The sequence below is a fragment of the Cornus florida genome, unplaced genomic scaffold, assembly GCF_030987335.1.
Source record: "Cornus florida cultivar Cherokee Brave unplaced genomic scaffold, ASM3098733v1 CherokeeBrave_3.0.0_Hap2_Chr09, whole genome shotgun sequence".
Lineage (NCBI taxonomy): Eukaryota > Viridiplantae > Streptophyta > Magnoliopsida > Cornales > Cornaceae > Cornus > Cornus florida.
In genome coordinates this window covers 84,603,794-84,625,912 of record NW_026775579.1, presented here as the reverse complement: position 1 = coordinate 84,625,912, position 22,119 = coordinate 84,603,794, and the positions used below count along the sequence as shown (strand labels likewise).

The window sequence follows — 22,119 nt, the reverse complement described above, 5'->3', positions numbered from 1 at the left end:
CCTTGATAGTGAAAGGTCATACGGATGGAACCAACGACCAGTGGCCTAGTGGTACTAGGCTCCTACTTTTCAAAGGAAGGGAAGGGGTTTGAACCTCGGTAGAGGCATGTGTGTGTGAGTACCAATTAGGGAAATTAAAAAAAAAAAAAAAAGGTCATACGGATGTGCCTACCATTATTGGTGATTTACTGAAGTCTTGAACTATTTTATGGTCTGTAATATTGCCTTGACAGGAGGTTGTGAAAGCTCATATAATAACTGTCCCACCCTCTCTATCTATTTATCTCTATCTATCTATTTATGCATTTGGTTCTCCCTCAAAGTCAAAAAGGAAAACCTTTGGTAGGGCATACCTCTGAGTCACTACCTAACTGCCCCTCTGCCCAATAGAAGAGTCAAAAGTTGTCTGCAGTGATACAAATAATTCAAAATTAGCTAACAAAAAATAGTATAGATAATCATGAGTTCGGAAATGCGGGTTTGAATATTATGATAGCAGCCTGTTTCTGCAAATAATGTTAGAAAGGGTTGTATCCACTCTTATCCTATGTTATTACTCTTGATTAAATGAATCTCACTAGGTAATTGCCTTTAGTGAATTAACATGATTCGAGAAGTTTTATAAATCCCATGGATGATAATTATCCATCAATAATTTGATAAAACGTTGAATTATGTAGAAAAAACTTGTGTTTCATTCACAAACGGGTATTCACGATGTTGTCATGAATGAGTAGGAATTGTTAGCATAATGCTTGAGAAATAGAGAGAGAAACATAGATACATATAGCTCACAATGAACATAACATGTAACATAAGATCATGAATCATCCCTGCAATGATAATATTTAGGGCAACCTCTGGTTCGAGGGTTAGATGGAGGCGGCAGACAGCTCTTGCTGTAAGATTCACCTTTAGCACCACCATTGCATACGGGTTGGTCTGGCTTCAAAGCCCCTGGTGAGATGTACTTCTTATCTGCAAGAAACCTTCTACTTATCTCGGATTCCATCAAAGTCTCATACTCTTCTTCATTACACTCGGCTATTGAGCTGTTGCACGGCACATATGCATTGGCCGTGCTGGAAACGGCACGGCCGTGACACACCATGCCAAGGACTAGAAGAAAGCAGAGATGGAGTGGTATCATATTGGATCTTTTTTCCATTTCTTCCTGTGACTTTGTTTCTTCCCACTATGAATCCCTTTAAAAGAGTATATAGCTTTTCTGAAGGTGATAGTGGAAGCCACACTAGAAGCCATGGGTCCGCACTTCACCAAAATTGATGTCTTTACAATTTATTATTAAATAATGCTCTATTTTAATTTTCACATCTTTATGAATAATATGGTTCGTATAACAATTTAATACACACAATGACATTATTATATAGTTGTTTTGAAAATTATGGATGATGGTATTAAGAGATCATACTGGTCAAGTGTGCCCATCATAATAATGTCTTCTAGTCTTCAGTTACATACTATGTAATACATACATATGTAATGATAGTGCATTATTAGAGGCTTGAATTTTTATATCACTAATCAGGACACAAGCAAAAAGCCTGTTGCTGCATTTTATTTATATATATATATATATATATATATATATATATATATATATATATTCATTACAAGTGGGATATTCGTTAAATCTTTTCAGTTTTGGCATTCACTAGAAGATCAAATTTATAGCATATCTGATTTTTAGTCTGTGATAGTATAGCAGTGATCTTATATTTTGGAGCAGATCCCCCAAGTTAAGCAATTGTATTGGGTATGAGTATCACTATTTTTTTTTTTTTTTATTTATTATTATTATTATTTATTACGGTGTTAGTACAAGCATGTGATACCATCTTTATTGGAAAAATGAAGGGTTGGGGGATAGCCAACCATTGTTTGATCACATGACTTGATATAGAAGACAGGCTTTGCCATTAAAAGTTATCATCGAGTTTGAAGAAAAACGACTTTATCAACCAAAGGAATATGGTTGAACATTGGAAAAGTAATCACTTGACAAATTTAACTCATTTGAGGAAGTTCATTAAAAATTGCCATGTTTTACCATTTCATATGCACTCTTTTATTTTTTTATTTAAATAAAATTTAAACAATATTAATTCGTTGGTTTGGATGTAAAATATATATTTTTTTATATTTTGGTGTTTGATTGTGGTACAATATTTACGAAGAAAAAAAATACTATAACCTGGCAAATTATTTTTTACGTCATACTCTATCTCGACTTGAACCTTTTTTGAACACCGAAAAATAAAAATAAAAACAAATATATATTTCATTTAGAAAAAAAATATTTTATGTCAACAAAAGTAGCAGTACTTTCACATCAATATTTTGACTTTTTCCACGTATAAATATATTTTATAGTACATTTTGAAATTTCTATTGAAGTACTTATCATGAGATGTTGAACTATTTTTTTTGGCTACTTCTTTTTCTATAAGATTGAGCGTCCAAAAACAGGTTCAGATAGAAGAAAAGAATATAGCCTCATTTACTTACTCCTATGCGTGAAAAAAATAAAGAAATAACTAAATAAAAAAAGAAAAAAAGAAAAAAATAAACAAACAAATAAACTCCTATGCTGATAATATGACCAAACACAACACATCCTGAACGATATTGAAGTAGCAACTTCAATTATATAATGGTTGTCTCAAAACAGGTGATTCCTCACTTTGCGGAGTGGAAAACGTGCCCTTATGAAACATACCAAACACAACACATTCTGAACGATATTGAAGTAGCAACTTCAATTATATAATGGTTGTCTCAATACAGGTAATTCCTCACTTTGCGGAGTAAAAAACGTGCCTTTTATGATAGGTGCTAATATTGAATTATTACTTTAGAAATAAAAAATAATTAATTATCTTAGTACAATAATAAGGTTGCTTCATTATGATTAGAAGGTTACGAGTTCTTTAAACAAATAATCAATCTCTTCGCATGCGGAAATCAATCTCTCCGCATGCGGAGATAAGATTACGTATACCAAATCGTTATAAAACATAGATGCTAATGTTGAATTATTATTTTAGAAAATAATAATAATAATAATAATTAATTATCTTGGTACAACAATAAGATTACTTCATTGTGATTTAAAGATTACGAGTTCTTTAAACAAAGAATCAATCTCTTCGTAAGACTACGTACACCAAACCGTTTCATTGTGATTCGAATGTTACGAGTTCTTTAAACAAAGAATCAATTTTTCCACAAGACTACGTACACCATACCACCCCTAGACCTGCAATGGCGAAAGGCCTCGGGCACTGGATTTGCCCTTACATTTGCTTCCCTGTTAAATGTCATTTTATTATTTTTTTTCATATTTAAACTATATTTGTTTGCCTAAGAAATGTCGCACACACTCATCACAAGTCATACGTACCATAAATCCTCTTACAATCTCAAAACAGGAATGCTATGTTTGGCCCGCACCACCTTTGATTTGGAATTGGAGAATCTTCCAATCCCAAATCCAAGGTATCAATTCGATGCTCCCAAACATAATAAAATTGTTTTTCGATTATGTTAATATACGAAAACAATCGCCACCAAAAATTGATGGTGCGAAAATAATGCTGAAGTTAAATATTTTTTCAGTCTTCCTCTCCCATTACCCTACATGAGTAGGACCAATCTTAAGAAATGGACAAAGATCCTCTTCAGCACAAGAGAGGTCATGCACATAATCCAACCATTTATCACAAATGAATCTCATTTATCAGTTCAATCTCCATGTATAGATTATGTGCATGACCTCTCTTGAGCTGGAGAGGATCCTTGTCCGACTAAGAAATGGCCTTCAATACAATTTTGAATCACACTGTAGCCAGTCAAATATAAATGGCAGCCGCTCTTCCATAGCAAATCTCCAATTTTGAGTTCCAAATTCTAGTTCCTACTGAATTTAATTAAACAGCAAATTTAACATCAGAGGCTCATATTATTACATAAGTAAAGGCATGATGTTCATCGAGTACCTTTACTTCATCCATCAACTGGTGACACTGTACTTGACATATACTCATCGCTAAACATGACCATTTTAAAAAGGATTCAAGTTCTGATTAAACCCATATGTCCGAAGTGCAGTCACCACCTGGATATCTCATCTCGTGGGCGAGGCAAGGACCATCAGGTTCGGAGGCGAAGTCAACGAAGAAGTTAGGGTTTATTGCAAGACCACCTTCTCAGTATCAACATCAAGCTGTAACATGTGGGAACCTTTCTCCATGAGTTCGGGATAAAACTGACGGTCCCATGTACTGAAGAGTGAGTTGGTAACGTAGAGCCGCTTCCCATCTAAGCTCAATTGTATCATCTGAGGTCCTCCTCTCAACCGATTTCCCTAAAACAAAGACAAGAAGCTCATCGATAATTCTTCAGACAAGTCTAATTTGGCCAAGGGTATGTCCTATTCTATCACGACAAGTGACGAAAGTGATACCATGACATTGTACTAGTGAAATGAATAAAGAGAGCCTTGAATTTCTAATTAAACTCGGAAATGATACATAACTGAATCTATGGGACATCAAACTGGTACGTCGAACCATCTTCAGCTTCAGCCAGTACAGAGCTGCCTTTTTGAATCTGCCCTCCAATCCATACTTGGCCCTTCAGCACTGGATTCTTAGGATCCTCGATGCTATACTGTCTGACATCTCCATGAAGCCAGTTCACTAAGTAGAGATAACGGTCATCGAGAGACATCAGAAAATCAGTTATAAGTCCAGGCATTTCAGGAAGAATCCAGTTTTGCACCTTTAGTGGTTTCACTGATATTGCAACCTGCATATTCAATTGAAAGTTACCGGATATTAGATATAAAGTGTCTTTTTAGAAAATGTGAACCAGGTGGATCGGTGGTGTCTGCTTACCTCATGGGACCATGAGTCATCAGGGTTCTTGAAGAATCTCACCACGTTGCTAGTTAAGGCACACCCGACCAACCCTGTACCTTTAGTTGGATCATGCAGAAATCTTATCTGCAAACGAGTGCAAATGACATAAATATGATGGAAGCAATGCAAAATGTCTCAATGATGAGATATTATAAAAAAAGATCATCATAAAACTGCCACTTTGAAGTTTGAAACAACAAAGAAAGAGGCTACGGATGAAGTTTCCTATACTCACCTACAAGGGTAGGAGCCCTGTTTGTCCAAGATCCAATGTCTGCTTTAGTTCACCATCAGACCAGTTGCAGACATGTAAATGGCGCCCGTAAAGACCATCTTAAACATGCTGAAGGTTGAAACCTTGGGTGAAAGCTGCTGGGGCTCCCCATGATGTGCTGATCATGGTGTTGGGGTTGGTACCAGAAATCATACCCAAAAAGTGGACTATGCCCCGGTTTTTCCCATCTAGTACAAATAAAAAAAATCTTTGAAGTTATATATATAACCCAATTTGCAGATTATGAGCTTGTCTGCTCATGTGATTACAATTTTTGATCTTCACAAACCATGTAATATATCTGACTCCATCCTAGGGAAGTGCTCAAATGATCTTCTATAAATCATGTTCAGTTCCTCATAATTATAACAATCATTTATGAAGAAGAGCGATCTAAAAAACTACGTTCGACCACTATCTGAAAGTCATATGCTCGAACTCTTGACATCATAATGACAAAATATGATATTTTCAAATCCAATAATTTTAAAATGCTATTTTCAAACAAAATAAATCAAAAAGAGTGAATGTAAAGATGGCAATTGACATTGTAACAGAATAGACATGTCTGCATATTGTCATGTGCTCAAGTATTACACAAACAAGGTGTATTTCACTAATAAATCAAACAACGGGCAATAGTACCTTCCTTTCACATTAAACTCTTGAGTCAAGCAGAAGAAACCCATTCCCCTCGGCATTTCCATCTTTATCTCCAAGGCATGACACCATCAAATCACCAGATGCAAGGCAGTGAGGTGTGTGGATATGCTAATCCAATCTTCTGTACAATTGTTGGAAACGGGAGCATTATAAACTTCGGATGAGATTTGGAATAGATTCCGCTAAGAATTTTTTGCGGATCTCTAGACGAGCGCGTTTCTCTCCGCAAGGAGATGAACGTGGTATATTTACTTTCTCAAATCCGTTTCCGGGAGAGTGAGAAATTAGCTCCAAAGTGTGGTGTTTTGATAAGCCTAAATGGGTATGCAAAATGTGGGAAGTGTTTGTCCCGGAAAAAATGTTGAAACCAATTGAAATTTAAATAAGCCAAATTGGAGCTTGGGCTTGGGCCTAATTGTAAAGTCCAATTATTCTTTTTATTAAATGAAATCTTGGATTAGGCCTTTAAATTTGGGCTGGGCTTATTTAAATGGGTGGTTAGTTTTTGAATTTAAATTAAAAATTAGTTTTTTTTTCCAAACGGTTGCATCTATTTCTAAAGGGTTGCATCTGTTTCTAAAGGCTTGTAACTCAAAACCAACAGACATAACTATTCATGTGAACCATTGCAACTTATTGGAGTGGATGCGTCTATTGGTGAACAGACACCATGTGAACCATTGCAACCTATTGGAGTAGATGTGTCTATTGGTGAACAGACACCACGTGAACCATCGCAACCAATTGGAGTGGATGTGTCTAGTGTGAAGAGACATATATAAATGGTTGTGTCTAATGATGAAGAGACACACCCAATCCGAAAAGGCACATTGTTTAAAAACTACTTTTTAGTTTTTTCCAAAAGGTTGCACCCAATCCGAAAAGGCACCTTGTTGCCTATAAATACCCCCCTTTGGATCATTTGCAAATCATTCATATTCATTTTCATTTTCTTCTATTTCCCTCTCTAGACTTGAACCTAACCCAAGTGGGTTCAAATCATAGGTTAAGTGGTCCGAACCACTTAGACCCTAATCCAATTTCATCGAGCCATATTAAGATTGGTTCGAACCATTTGGTTCGGATTACACCCAATTTAGCATTTGTATAGTATAGATGCATTTTTGAGTCAGAGAGAGTATTACATAGAGAAGGTTCGCCGTATCCACGAGTTTGTAGTGCTGCTACTGGTGGATGTAGACCGTTGTATCCTGGGAGATAGACGCCACTGAGTCCGTTAGCACCATAGCTGGGTGAATCTGTCTTAAGAACATAGTATCCAATACTAGCCTCGGTCTAGGTTCACTCCTTGTATATTATTATTATTTTATTGTTTTATTTTGCATATTTAATTAAATATAGAGTTGCATATTTAATTAATGATTTCTTAGCATATTGTTAATTATCTCATGACATATTAGTATAAGGTTTGTTATATCTTAAATGTCACATGAATCATATATTTACCAACAATCTTAAGATAGATTCATCATTGTGTAGATATTATTATATGTTTTTATTTAAGATCTAACTAAATAGAAATTATACTAATAATTGAGATATAATAAAATAATGTTATATACATTATTATATGATAATATGCTAACTATTGATGTGTTCAATATTATATGAAATTGAAACATGTTATATAGGAAGATTATTGAATTATTTATATTGATTGAATTATTATTATTATTATTTTTTAATATGATATTTTAAATTTATGCCAACTAGAAATGGAAAAAGGTATTTTGTTACTTTTATCAATGATTGTACAAGATACTGTTATGTATGTTTGCTACAAAGCAAAGATAAAACATTAGAAATGTTTAAACATTAAAAAATGAGATTGAGAATCAACTTGGCAAAAAGGTTAAGGTATTAAGAAATGTTAGAGGTGATGAATACAAAACTCCATGCTCTTATAATTGTTCAGAACATGGTATTATTCACGAAGAAATGATGAATGCTATATTGACAAGTTCTGGTTTAACTCAGAATTTGTGGGGGAAATTTTGCTTTCCGCAAATTACGTTATCACTAAAATACCTCAAAAGAAACTAAGGTGACACCATATGAATTATGGAAAGGTTGAAAACCTTACAATAAATTCTTAGAAGTGTGGGGGTATTTAACTAAGGTTACAGTTCTTACTCCTAAAAAAGTTAAAGTGGGACTTATAATGTGGCGACCTTGTGGGTGGGTGTGCCGTGAGCGAGTACAAGAGGCACTGAAATGCTACCTCACTAAGCGAGCTACAGGTGCACAGTCCCATACCACCTACGTAAGGGAAATGTGAAGTGTTTTTATGTGGTGGAGTTATCTCCAATTGGTATGAGGCCTTTTGGGATAGAACCCAAAAACAAAACCATGCCGGCTTGGGCCCAAAGTAGATAATATCATATGATGTGGTAAAGTGGATCGGTACATAATACCTTTGATAGGTTATGCTCATAACAGTATTGCATATCATTTTCTTGTGCATAAATCATACAATGAAAATAAAGATGACTTTAGATGTAGCAAGAATGCTAGAACGTCTAAATCTTTTATTCCTGATTTTCTAGCATGTTTATGAGAATGAGCCACAAAGCTTTAAGGAAACAAAGTCTTCTTCTAAATATTATTATTAAATTATTTTTTAGATTAATTGTGTGATATAATTAATCATACGATATAATATTAAACTATATTATTATATTTATTTATGCGTGTTCAATATTGTTTTTTACTATAATATTGAGTAATGTAATTGAATTACTTATTGTTCATAATAATTCAATTTTACAATATAGTTTATTTAATGTATGATATTATTTGTATGAATTCATGACTGGTTTGTGTACGTAATATAACAAACAAAAATTGACTAGTTCAACTATGTCAATTCTCCCGATAGTCAAAGGAAAAAGATCTATACTAGTGTTTAAGACACGTATAGCTGTAAATGGGCTGAATAAGAGAAGATTTTCCAATAACTCGAAAGAGTTTAATGAAAAATATTATGGATACACTAAGAAAGTACACCGAGACAAGCTAAATCAAGTTAGTTAGCTCTAATGTACAATTTAGCTAAAAGCTAAAATGTTATTGAGTTACAAACTAGTTAGCTTAGCAATAAGCCAAAATGATTAATGAGGTGCACAGAACCTAAGAGGAAGATGAAAAACTGTTAATTGGTTCTAGCTCTCAACTTGATAATAAAAAAACATGAGGGTGATGAGTAGCCATTTTAGTCATAAGCTATTTGAGCTATACATCATATCTGCTCATGTAGGAGGGAGTAATACTATTTGTAAAGTAGTAGTTTTTGAATAATATTCTTTAAAACAAATTACTCTACTACCAAGATAGACTACTTAAATAAATGTGTACTAAAATTATGAGTTACTAGAATTGATAGCTAAACAAACTTAACTTCAAGCTATCGGTAATAGCTGAGAAGTGGGTGTTCATCATAACCTAGTAGTGAGATATGAGAAGAGTGTACTTAATCTAAACTAGTAATGATAGCTAAGAAGTGAGTGCTCACTCTGTGGTGATTGTATCTAAAACTTAAATAATAAGATAATTATTTGCTTAAATGATTGAGTTATGTGATGTGTGACACATAAAATGTTATAGCATGTTAATATGACTGACTTAACATGAACCTAAACATGAATAACTCAATTCATAAAAATAAAAGATGTAAAAACAAATATTAATTAGAGCCCATTGTAATTAATATCTTTAGTATTAATTCATGGTAATGTAGGTGAATTATTATAAGAATATGTTAGAGATAAAGTGAGTACATATGCACTAGACACTGTTATATATGTTTGTTGAGAAACGAATATAGAACCTTAGAAAGGTAGATAAGGTGAAATATTTAATATATGGTATTTCAAAAGTTGGAAAATCATAAGAAATACATCAGAAATAAAATTTCAGGACCCAAAGTTGTGGGGAGATATTATCTATAGATGAAATTTGTTACGAGTCACTCATCTTAAGAAAAATACTTATAAATGCAGGGGGTTTCAAGTCTTAAGAGCTTTAGGATAGAGCCAAAAATCATTTATAGTATTATAACAATAATGCATGTTGTTTCCTATGAGGAAAATATTATGGAACAACTAGAAGAATTCTTTTTCCAATTGAAGTGCTGAGTTATTTGTTCCAGTTGAAAAGTCAAGTGTGCAAGCTTATAAGTCCTTGAGTGGATTAAAGCTGGTACCAAGACAATGACATAAATGTGATGTATAAGTCATTGTATGCCTTAAAAAATTAATGATATACTAATTAGTATATTTGATATGAAAGATTGAACATCTGATAACATAGTATATTCTCAATAGAGTGAGATTGAGATAATACTAGTTATGATAACAAAAGCCTAACTAACTTTTGTAGATGTAAATCTCAAATATAAATACTAGTCAAAGTATATCATTGATTGAGATTGCCAGGCATCTTAATAACTGTGTTTAATTGCACATTTTCAATCCAGGATCGGATCATTGAAAAATAATAAATTGGGTAGTTGAGATACACCCTAAATCCAATATTGCATAGATCGAGGTATCCAACTAAATTGGAGGTGTAACAGTGATGCAATCTGGATGTGGGATATTAAATACTTCAAATCCAAGAGTGGATATGTTTTTTATATTAAATGTGTAGTTGTATGTTCTTAATATAATTCAAAGTTAGAAACTTTGAATAAATTACATAGGAAAGTCAATAGACTTCACCTAGAGGACATTTCAAAGTAAGTCTACACCTGTGCCACTAAAGAAAATGATATTGCTAACAATAAGCAATTTTAGGGCACAAAGTATACAGTTCCTCTCACTTGGAGAAATCTCTACAGAGTGTAATATTTCTAAATACAACCTTGTGGCCACATATAAAATTGAGGGTTGTACTAGAGAGCAATTGTACAGATCATTGAAGGGAATAGGATTAAAAGCCGAAAGCTAGCGAGTTACCTTAATGGAAACCCAACCTAGTTGACTGGAGATCCCAAGATTTAGGTTCAAAGGGACAACAAAAATTCTGAGTGACTCACCAGAAGCACTGGGAAGATATAAATCTTCTGCCCATTTCTATGATGAAACAGTGCTACCTACAACGAGGATTAGGATAAGCTACGCTTTCAATGACTCTTATACCTTGAAAATTCAAGTGGGGTATGGTAGGATACTCTTAATAAGAAGTCACCTATATGAGTGTGAAGTGGGGCCGCTTCCATGAGAACTATAAAGGCTAAGTTTTCTAGAGCACTCATGAATACCAGGACTTGTTCGGGGCCAAAATGAACACAACAATGAGAACCAACTTTGTGAGGAAAGGTACTGTGTGTTTGTTATTGTCTTGGTTTACACAAACGGCTGAACAGTTCAAGACATCACGTTCACTGATTAGCCAATAAATCCGATAGCAATACACTAGGGAAGGTTCAAAGCCAAAAGCTACCTATCCTGATGCAGCAACTTTCCGAACATACTCTCTCTAGTGTCTGCATGATCATCTTTTGCATTTTACGCAAATTTCCATTCATGTGGGGGATTGTTGGAAACGGGGCATTAAAAATATAAACTTTGGATGAGATTTGGAATAGATTCCGCTAAGAATTTTTTGCGGATCTCTAGATGAGCGCGTTTCTCTCTGCAAGGAGATTAACGTGGTATATTTACTTTCTTAAATCCGTTTCCGAGTGAATGAGAAATTAGCTCCAAAGTGTGGTGTTTTGATAAGCCTAAATGGGTATGCAAAATGTGGGAAGTGTTTATCCCACATGGAAAAAATGTTGAAACCAATTGAAATTTAAATAAGCCAAATTTGGGCTTGGGCTTGGGCTTGGGCTTGGGCTTAATTGTAAAGTCCAATTATTCTTTTTATTAAATGAAATCTTGGATTGAGCCTTTAATTTTGGGCTGGGCTTATTTAAATGGGTAGTTAGTTTTTAAATTTAAATTAAAAGTTAGTTTTTTTCCAAACGGTTGCATCGATTTCTAAAGGGTTGCATCTGTTTTTCAAAGAGTTGCTTCTGTTTCTAAAGGGTTGCAACTCAAAACCAACAGACATAACTATTCATGCGGACCATTGCAACTTATTGGAGTGGATGTGTCTATTGGTGAACAGATACCATGTGAACCATTGCAACCTATTGGAGTGGATGTGTCTATTGGTGAACAGACACCATGTGAACCATTGCAACCAATTGGAGTGGATGTGTCTAGTGTGAAGAGACATATATAAATGGTTGTGTCCAATGATGAAGAGACACACCTAATCCGAAATGTTTAAAAACTACTTTTTAGTTTTTTCCAAAAGGTTGCACCCAATCCGAAAAGGCACCTTGTTGCCTATAAATACCCCCATTTGGATCATTTGCAAATCTTTCATATTCATTTTCATTTTCATTTTCTTCTATCTCCCTCTCTTAAACTTGAACCCAACCCAAGTGGGTTCAAATTATAGGTTAAGTGGTCCGAACCACTTAGACCCTAATCCAATTTCATCGAGCAATATTAAGATTGGTCCGAACCATTTGGTTCGGATTGCATCCAATTCAGCATTTATATAGTATAGATGCATTTTTGAGTCAGAAAGAGTATTAGATAGAGAAGGTTCGCCGTATCCACGAGTTTGTAGTGTTGCTACTGGTGGATGTAGACCGTTGTATCCTAGGAGATGGATGCCACTGAGTCCGTTAGCACCATAGCGGGGCGAATCTGTTTTAAGGACATAGTATCCAATACTAGCCTTGGTCCAGGTTCACTCCTTGTATATTGTTATTATTTTATTACTTTATTTTGCATATTTAATTAAATATAGAGTTACATATTTAATTAATGATTTCTTAGCATATTGTTAATTATCTAATGACATATTAGTATAAGGTTTGTTATATCTTAAATGTCACATGAAACATATATTTACCAACAACAATATCTTCAGGTTCAATTACTTTGTGCAAAGCGGGAGCCCTTGGATTTTTGAGTGTATCAATTGCATATATGCGACCACATCTTAAAGAATTAATAGTGGTAATGATGCTCACACTACAAGAAATTCGGGTTTTAGGGACAGTCCTTTAGGGACAGTTTTAAAAACTGTCCCTAAAACTTTCTTTTTTAGGCACAGTCATTTAGACCGTCCCTAAAAATTACTTTTTTGGCACAGTTATTTTGACTGTCCCTAAAAACACGAATGGCCCGTCCCCAATTCCACAAATAAATTGTGCGGGAAGCCTTGGCGCTTAATTCCCTATTTGCCGCTAGCTTTGTTTTGCCGCTTAATTCCCTAAAATTATTTTATTTAATAAAAAAATGAAAGCTACGTCGTTTAATTTCATTACATCATATCCTAGCTATCATCAGTTCCACGACCCGCCTCAAGCCCTCACTCCCTCTCTTCCACCTCTTCCACCCTCGCAGAACACTGAAGCTCTTCTACCCTCACAGAAGACTGAAGCTTTTCCACCTTCACAGAAGACTGAAGCTTTTCCACCCTCTTCCACCATTGCAGAATATTGAGGCTCTTCCACCCTCTGAATGACCCAATCGTTCCAACATCAACTCTTACTCTTCAGGTACAACAATGTTTTTATTTTTTCAACATTTTAGGGATTATGCCTCTTTCTTCGATTTTCAGAGAACCCCCATCTTCGATTTGACATTCATATAACCAACTTCGGTTTAATGATCCTTGCCCTAGTTTTGGTCCATTTTTATTTTGATTGTTTCAGATCTGGACACATATATATGCTATTTGCAATTTGTGTTTATTTTAGGGTTTGGAAAATTATTTGTGTGTTTATTTTCGGTTTGTGATTGTTTTTGGCTTTAGTTAATGGTTTATAGTCTTAGAGGTTGATTATTATTTTTTTTTTCCTGAACTTGTTTTTTATTTTTTATTTAGATTTTACAAAATGCCGGTGATTAAACAGCGTTTCAAAGACTTTGTCCTGTTTTTTTCTCTGTTTTTGGTTGATTTTCGAATAATTTTGGCCTCAACTATATTTTTTTTGGGCTTGAATTTTTTTGTCTGAGGGATTGTTTGTTGTTTATTTGTGTTTGAAGTTTGATTGTACATTTTTCACTGTTCCAAGCAATGAAAGAGGCAACGAATTAGGCCAAGTTGGGATGGAAAGAACTCGGATTAAAGTAGAACCTCAAGATTATGGTGACCTTTCCGGATTCCATGATTTTGGGCTGGAGAAAATTGGTAGTGATAAAGTGCTTGATGAGGGATTTTGGGAAAATTTAATGAATGAGGAGATTGAAGAAGAAATTGGTTTACTGGATGGTGAAGTAGAAGAAGAAGAAGATGTTGATATTTTAGCTGACCAGCTTGGTATATTGGATTCTATTCCAAGATAGTGTGTAGTTTATTCTAGCTTGTTAATTTTGTGTTTGTCTGCTTCAATAATCTGGTTAGGTGACACTAATATTTCTTGTGTTCTTTCTGATTTGTGTTTTTAAGAAAATTTCAGAAGGCTTTTTAGTATTGAGTGGAGGATTATAATTCATCTTGTGAAGAACGAAGCAATTCCAAGAGATTAGAAATGAAACAATGTTAGCTTCTTTCACAACGGTTGAGCGCATCTAATTTATTTATTTATTATTATTATTATTATCTTGGGAAAAAAACTTATGTACTCACTTTCTTCTCGTGGGGGCTTGAATCGCTTCACATTTTTTATTTTGAAATGTGAGAAAATATCACTCACATTAATGTTTAATTGGACATGTTTCTTTACAGATTCTTTAGAACTCAATAGAGTCTAATCTTGTTCTTGATTGAAAAAAAAAAAAAAAAAAATGACACAGAAATGACTTAATTGAACTAAAAGATAAAAATGTAAAAAGATGTACAGTGAGATCCTTTATTTTCATTCGTAGACAATATTATCGAAGATGATTTAATTTATATATATTATGAATTATAACCTGCTATTTAATTTTAGTAAATGAGAAAACAAGTGCTCTTATAGTGAGTGTGAGATTCTAAAAGATAAATAGTGGGCGTAATTCTACATGTTTGATTTTTAGTTCATTTGACATCATTTTTGTAATGGGAAGTAGAAAGTATTACTTTCTATTAAGCTATCACTTTAATATCGCCTAGATTACAGTTTTTTTTTTTTTTGTTTTGCACTGTTTGGTAATATAAACGTAGTTATTAGTCACGTAAATAATCTGGTTAGGTTAATTACAACGTTAAAAGTTTGGACTATACTTAATTCTTAGAGTACTAATACAGTATGGTTTTCTTATGCTAAGTTCGTAAGACAACCGCAGTCTACATTGTCCTTGTTTGGAGATGAACCAGAATCCTCTCCTGTGCGCAGCACGGTGCCGTGCACAGGAAGAGGAAGCTTGATAGAGTGGTTTATATTAAGAGTTTGTAATGCATTCTACTTATTACAGTTGTGAGAGCTGTGTGTTTTTTTTCTCACTTGTTTTTCTGTTCTTTCCAAATGTAAGAAGTTTCTTTTGATACCATTTCTTTGTTTTCTTGTCTTTATTGAGATTATGAGCGACTTTAGTTTGTTTAAGTGCATACGAGCTGCTTTACTTCATGCTTAGACAGAAACTGAGATGCAAAAAAACTGCCCACATTCCAAATAGATATGCATTTGTGTATAATATATCAATATCTTCTTCTTCTGGCATAATTCCTTTACACACGCGGCTTAAATACAAAAACGAGTTACCAACTGTTACCAGTTCACGTAGCAATACGTATCGTATAAGTAACCTCCTCTCTCACTCTCTCTGCTCTCATTCATTCATTACACAAATAAGAGAGACCTCTCAGAATCTCAAACCCGTCTCCTCATCTCTTTTCATCTTCATCCATTCTTTTCCTTCAAAATGCTGCCAAATCTCACCGGAGTTTCTCTCCTCCGGTGTCTCTGCGCCTCTCTCTTCCTTTTCTCCGTTGCTATCGCCGAAGACCCTTACAGGTTCTTCGACTGGAACATCACTTACGGTGACATTTATCCACTCGGAGTTCGTCAGCAGGTTTAGCAATCCTCAATTTTCAATTTATTTATTTTCTTTTCTTTTCTTCCAAACACCAGGATTGATCGATTTTTTATTTTATTTTGCAATTGTAGGGAATTCTGATCAACGGCCAATTCCCTGGTCCTGATATTTACTCTATGACTTGCTTTGGTCACAAAACCAATTAAGTTCTCCATAGCTAGACCAAAAAAATAGGATCCACTTGGGTTAAACCTCTCCTACTCTGGAAAATAACTATTAAGCTCTATTGATATTTGACACTGAAAAACTAAAGCAAGCAGAAACCCAGAGACACTTTCAGGAAATTAATAACCTTCAACACCTAGATAATGGAACTTCAATCAACAATATCTTAGGCTTTCCTATTGCCATCCTTGACTACACATGTTGAACCACCACCTTAACATGTGATTGGAAGTCCCCATAATATGAATGCCTCAATTGTTAAATAGGATCATTAAGAAAAATAAGATACTTCACCATAATTTACATCCAGTGGCATCTTTACGTTTTGGTTGTGATAATTTTCATGATTTACAACATCATCTGTAAGATGGCTCCACTTTCAATTGAATTCATTCAATAAATGATCTACACAACCAAGTAACTGGATTAAGTACGTTTTGCTCTAGGTCCTCATACATGCAACCCATTCTTCATAAATTTAATTAACTTCACCGTACAGTAAAATTGATCCATGTAGTGAAAAGCATAACCATCTTAGTGATCATCTCGTGTACCCTAGCTAGAGTAGCTATGTGAATGGCAACGATAATTTTGCACCATATAGTTTACCATTCTTTGTTGCAAATTAAAGACTCAGTGCTGGTTCAATTATCTGTATGTCCATTATTTTTGCAAAGGTGAACATGGATTGATGAGTGTCATAAGAAAGTTTTCTTATTCTAATTGATTAAGCCCAATACTTTTTTGCATCTCAGTTTCTGTCTAAGCATGAAGTAATTTCATGTGGGTTTTATTTATATTTTGTTTGTTGTATTGTGATCAATTTAGGAAAAAAGCCACATTTGCAGAAGCGATTCTTTGTTGCTTTGAAGAGAATCTCGGGCTTGGAGGAGGCTATAAGAATCAGGAGGTACAGTATTCTGATGGAACTTTATAAACCCTTATTATATATATATATATGTAAGTTCTTTTTGTGTTAGCATCTATTTCATGGCTTTGTATTCATTTATATTTTTGTGCTTGGAAGTATATGCTAGAGAATTTAGACCTAACCTTTACTTAGTACTTCAATTAATTGACCTAATTATTGAAAGTTTTGATAATGATGAGTATTCTCTTAGAAATTTATGGTAATACATCATTTCCAACCATGTAGATGCATATATCATTGTCTTGATTTTGAGGTTTGAGCACCTTTGGAATTATGTGTATGTATTAATCAAAATTTGAAACATAAAAAAAAAAAAAAAAATCAAATTTCCATTTCAGATGTCAAAACTGAAACATCTAATCCTGCTTCTTGAATGACAATGTTAAACAATTGTGTCTCACCATCTGAGGTTACACCCAACTGCCTTAGTTTCTCACCCAAGTACTATATATTTGTCTAATAGTCACTATTACTTTGTACTATAGGTCAAAGTCAAAGAAAGGTAGAGCCAAGAAGATGAGGACGGTGAAAGGGAAGAGGATCCTGCTATTCGTTTGTACAAGGATACACATTTTAAGGAACAAGGTGGATGGGCACACGAGAAAGCTAAGAGGAATTTTGTAAGTTAACTATAAGCTAGCATGTTGGATTATGAAATTTGGATCTCATACTATTTTTGCGGTTTATAGGGGGTCACATGCCTGTAAGTGACCATTTTTTGTGGTTTATAGGGGGTCACATGCCTTTAAGTGACCATTTACTATGTCTTGCATTATTTGGATCTAAGAAGCAAATAAATAAAATGGGTCTTATAACATATATGTTATGTGTGTATATAATGTGTCATAGCCTATAGGTGCAACTAGTATTGAAACAAGAATTGGTCATACGAAGATTTGGTCTAGAGTGGCACAAATAACTGAGTATTTCGGTTCTTAGTCTTCCTCTATCATCCATTTCATTTTCAACAAGCAACTGTTTCATTTTCCTCTGGATGGCTTGAGTTATAGTGTTTTGTAGCCTTTATTTTTGGCTTTGCCCTTGCCCTTGCCCTTGCCCAACTTATAGCTAGTTGTTTGGAGTTAATTTTCCCCTCTTGTACATTCTCTCTTTTTTATAAATTAATTTACCATTTAATAAGAGGAAAAAAATTGCAGACTTGATTTACTGATAGGCATAAGCTCAGTTTACTTGTGTGTGATGATATATTAAACATTTACAATTCTTACATATAGCTCCCCAGCATCTGGATGCATAAACTCTTTCTAGGCGTGTCATGTCTTGTACAAATTAATGCTAAATGATTTCCTGTCATGACTCTGGATCTCGCAGCATCATTCAAAAAAATACATAAATAATAAACAAAGCTAGGATCACAGTTTACCACGTAGTGAGGAAATTTTAGTTGAATATTTAAGTCATGTACTTCGTATTCATGTGAAGAAGTGAAAATATAAGCCAAAGTATGGACTTCCATGATTATCAGAATTCAGAACCTTAACCTCAGTATAAAAGAACAAATCCATAAATGAAGAAACTATTTTGCATAAGCAATGTTTTCATTCAAAGTGTAGATTATGCATCAATACAGACATTCTATTCAACTGTCACCATCTCTATTTGATTCTTTAACAAGTTTTTCAATAGAGATGTGCAAATATATAGGTCTCTCTGAACTCTTAAATGTTCAGATAAAATATTTACTAAGGTACCAAAATTTTAAAAAAATGCTGAAAAGTGTGCTTAGATCAGTACAAAGTTAAAACATATTTTACCAGTATGATGAAGGGCTAGGTTACACTTAATTCCAGCATATAATATCACCAAGGTAAAAAAGGGAAAGAAGTGCTGGAGAGTACTCATTGTGCACTTGCTAACATCAGTACAATGTTCAAATTCTTGCATAATCTACCAATGTGACTAAGGGCTTGCTTAACTAGCTATACTACCATAGGTCTCACGCAGCGAATGGTCACCATGTCGTCATCACGTGACAAATAAGTTCCGTCAGATGGGTCTTATAGCAGAACAAATTATGCAAAGTCTGACAAGATTATAAGTTTTATCACATAGTTATTCATGATATTCTCAGAATCTTTTCACCATCCAATGAAAATTTCTGGAATTGGAAGGTTAACCCACTAATATTTGTTTTAATTTGCACAATTCATATGCCTATCAGTAAATCAAGTCTGCAATCTTATATAGCGATTCTGATTTGGGTTGTCTTGCAGCTTACCTGCTCCTCAAGGTAACATATAAATGATTTTGATCCAGCACATGGGTATATTATGGGTATATTTTATGGATTCAAAATTTCTGGATCCCCTTCATGGAGTACATGCATTTGTAGGCTAACGTATTATTGCCCTTTAATTTTGTTCATCACATCCTCCTGCAACAAACTTTATTTCTAGTTCACCTCAATCACCTAGCAAAAGGAACTATATGATACTTAATTCGGGAATATGAATCACTTTTCCAGTTACACAGAGGTCATTTGGGCTACTTCTGCAGCTGGCTGCTTGTGGTGGACATGAAACTCATGTCCCACTGTGACTCACACCATTTTGGTTATCTCAAAATAGTAACTTTTTTTTTCTTTTTCTTTTTTTTTCTTTTTTTTTCAGATTTTGTAGAACAGAAAGTTAAATTTGCTTCTTATTAACAAACTATCTAAATATCATTATATCTTGGGACTTCATAATAGGATTATTGTAACTTGGAGTCTGTTGTCATTAGAGGTTCTTATGGGAGAGCATTAGCTATGTCACATCTCACTGTTCATTTGAGCATGATTCTCTCCTTGGCATGTGCCTTGTTGTGATCCAAACAACTCACTGATCTGGAACAGACAATAGAGCAGGCGGGGCTGGCCAATTCAGTTGTGATCCAGAAACTCTAGCAAGTTGCACATGTGATGTCAGTCTGAGTTTCAATATACTAGATAGATTTTGGATACACATTATACATTTGGTTAGTTGGTGGGTTTAAAATTCATTTTATGGGATTCATATATTACATAATGATCGTATATGCCCTGTTTTCTCTCGCTCTCTCTCTCTCTATATATATATGTATGTATCCTTTCTTCATTTTTTCTGCAAAGGTAATACTATGTATATTCATTAATTGACAGTACCTAGCAATGAGGAGCATAAAGTATCCAATTTTTGGGTATTGTAATTCCAGATCTTTCGAGTTGAATCTCAACAGATTTGGTTACGTGATCAGATCAAGCAAGTCCTGATTTGTCATGCAGAGTCTCTTGTCATCTCATTAAAGCAAGTGTGTGAAGAAATTGTTGTCTCTTCTGCCTATTTTATTTGGATCGCACCCATGTAAGATTGGGACTTTTCTTTATTGGTTAAATTCTTAAATTGTTGAGTATAAGTGTCTTTGCTATCTTCTTCTGCTGAAATATTTTGCTATGGAATCAATCACTAGATTGGTCTGAGTTTGACACTTATCCTTCCAATCACAGCTCTCAAAGTTTCGGGTTTGCTATGCCTTGTTCATTCATCTGTTGTTTGGTTGAGATTGGTGTCCCACTTTATCCATTTCCCACTTTTTTTTCCTTTAACACATCATTTCGGCTGACTCTTTATTTGCCAACAGATTACATTTGTGTAACTGTTAATATTTACACACCGACTTTAGGATTGCAAATTATATAAGAAATGTTCTATGTATATGTCTTTGAAAGCAGCAAATTGCAAGTAAAATAATTTTCTTATTTTTTTATAATTGGATAGAATCTTCTTTTTGTCAGAGTTATTATTACATGTCAGCATCATTTCCTCTATGCCATATCTTTTAATTTGATAGTATTCTAGCTTGCACATGATTTATTCCTATGCCATATTCTTTTAATTTGATAGCGAACTTAAATATTTTGCAGGATGCAATGAAAGAAAAGGTTGCACAAAATTCTCAAAATTCTGATGGTACGAGTCCATCCATAAATGATGTTGAGATAGTACAAAACCAACTAGGCATAAGGAAGGGATATTACCGTGGATTCGGACATGGTTTCGTGGCTCCAAAGCGTCAGCGTGCCTCCTCATCATGTGATGAGGCTTCTAGGAAAAAGGCCGAAATTGCTAAAGAAAGAAGTGTACAAATGGCGGAAAAAATGGAAAAACTTGAGAAGATGCTTGAGCAGTACCAACAACAGCCGCCACCATGGTTCCTCCAATATCAGCAGCAGCAGCAGCAGCCACCACCATGGTTCTTCCAATTCCAGCAGCAGCAACAGTCGCCACCATTGTGCTACCACATGGCGGTTTTAGTTTTTGTTTACAAAACTGGAGATTTTATATTTTACAGATCTTGAATATATATATTGTGGATTGATTTTATTTTATGGATAGTAATATTTTTTTGAATGTTATTGTGTATCTATTTTGTATATGTTTTGTATGTATCCGGAATGGTTAAATTCACAAATTAAGCATACAATATATGTATATATAAATATATATATATATATATATATATATATATATATATATATATATATATTAATGTATTAGGGACAGTCTATCCGTCCCTAATACAATAATTATAATTTACAAATAATACATTAGGGACGGTCTAATATAATATTTATAATTAAAATAATGTATTAGGGACGGTCCTGACCGTCCCTAATACTATATATTAAATATATAATTAAAAATAATTTATTAGGGACGGTCCTGACCGTCCCTAATACTATATATTAAAATATATAATTAAAAATAATGTATTAGGGACGGTCAGACCGTCCCTAATACAATAATATAACAATATTTATAATTAAAATAATGTATTAGGGACGGTCCTGACCGTCCCTAATACTATATATTAAAATATATAATTAAAAATAATTTATTAGGGACGGTCCTGGCCGTCCCTAATACTATATATTAAAATATATAATTAAAAAAATGTATTAGGGACGGTCAGACCGTCCCTAATACAATATTATATTAAAATATATAATTAAAATAATGTATTAGGGACGGTCCCAACCGTGCCTAATACTATATATTAAAATATATAATTAAAAATAACGTATTAGGGACGGTCTGACCGTCCCGAATACAATAA

At 34.0% G+C, this 22,119-nt stretch overlaps 1 protein-coding gene and 1 pseudogene across 1 annotated transcript; both read right to left on the bottom strand.

Moving 5' to 3' along the window:
- Positions 1–820: 820 nt before the first annotated feature.
- LOC132273034 (protein RALF-like 32) lies at positions 821–1,150 on the bottom strand. Its single transcript, XM_059774068.1, has one exon. It carries the CDS (start codon positions 1,148–1,150, stop codon positions 821–823), a length of 330 nt encoding a protein of 109 aa, XP_059630051.1.
- Positions 1,151–3,982: 2,832 nt separating this feature from the next.
- On the bottom strand, positions 3,983–13,399 carry LOC132273033 (selenium-binding protein 1-like; annotated as a pseudogene).
- Between the last annotated feature and the right edge of the window lie 8,720 nt (positions 13,400–22,119).

Bases quoted from the DNA above. Each gene is read 5' to 3' on its own strand.
- LOC132273034 (XM_059774068.1), bottom strand. From the start codon at position 1,150: ATGATACCACTCCATCTCTGCTTTCTTCTAGTCCTTGGCATGGTGTGT.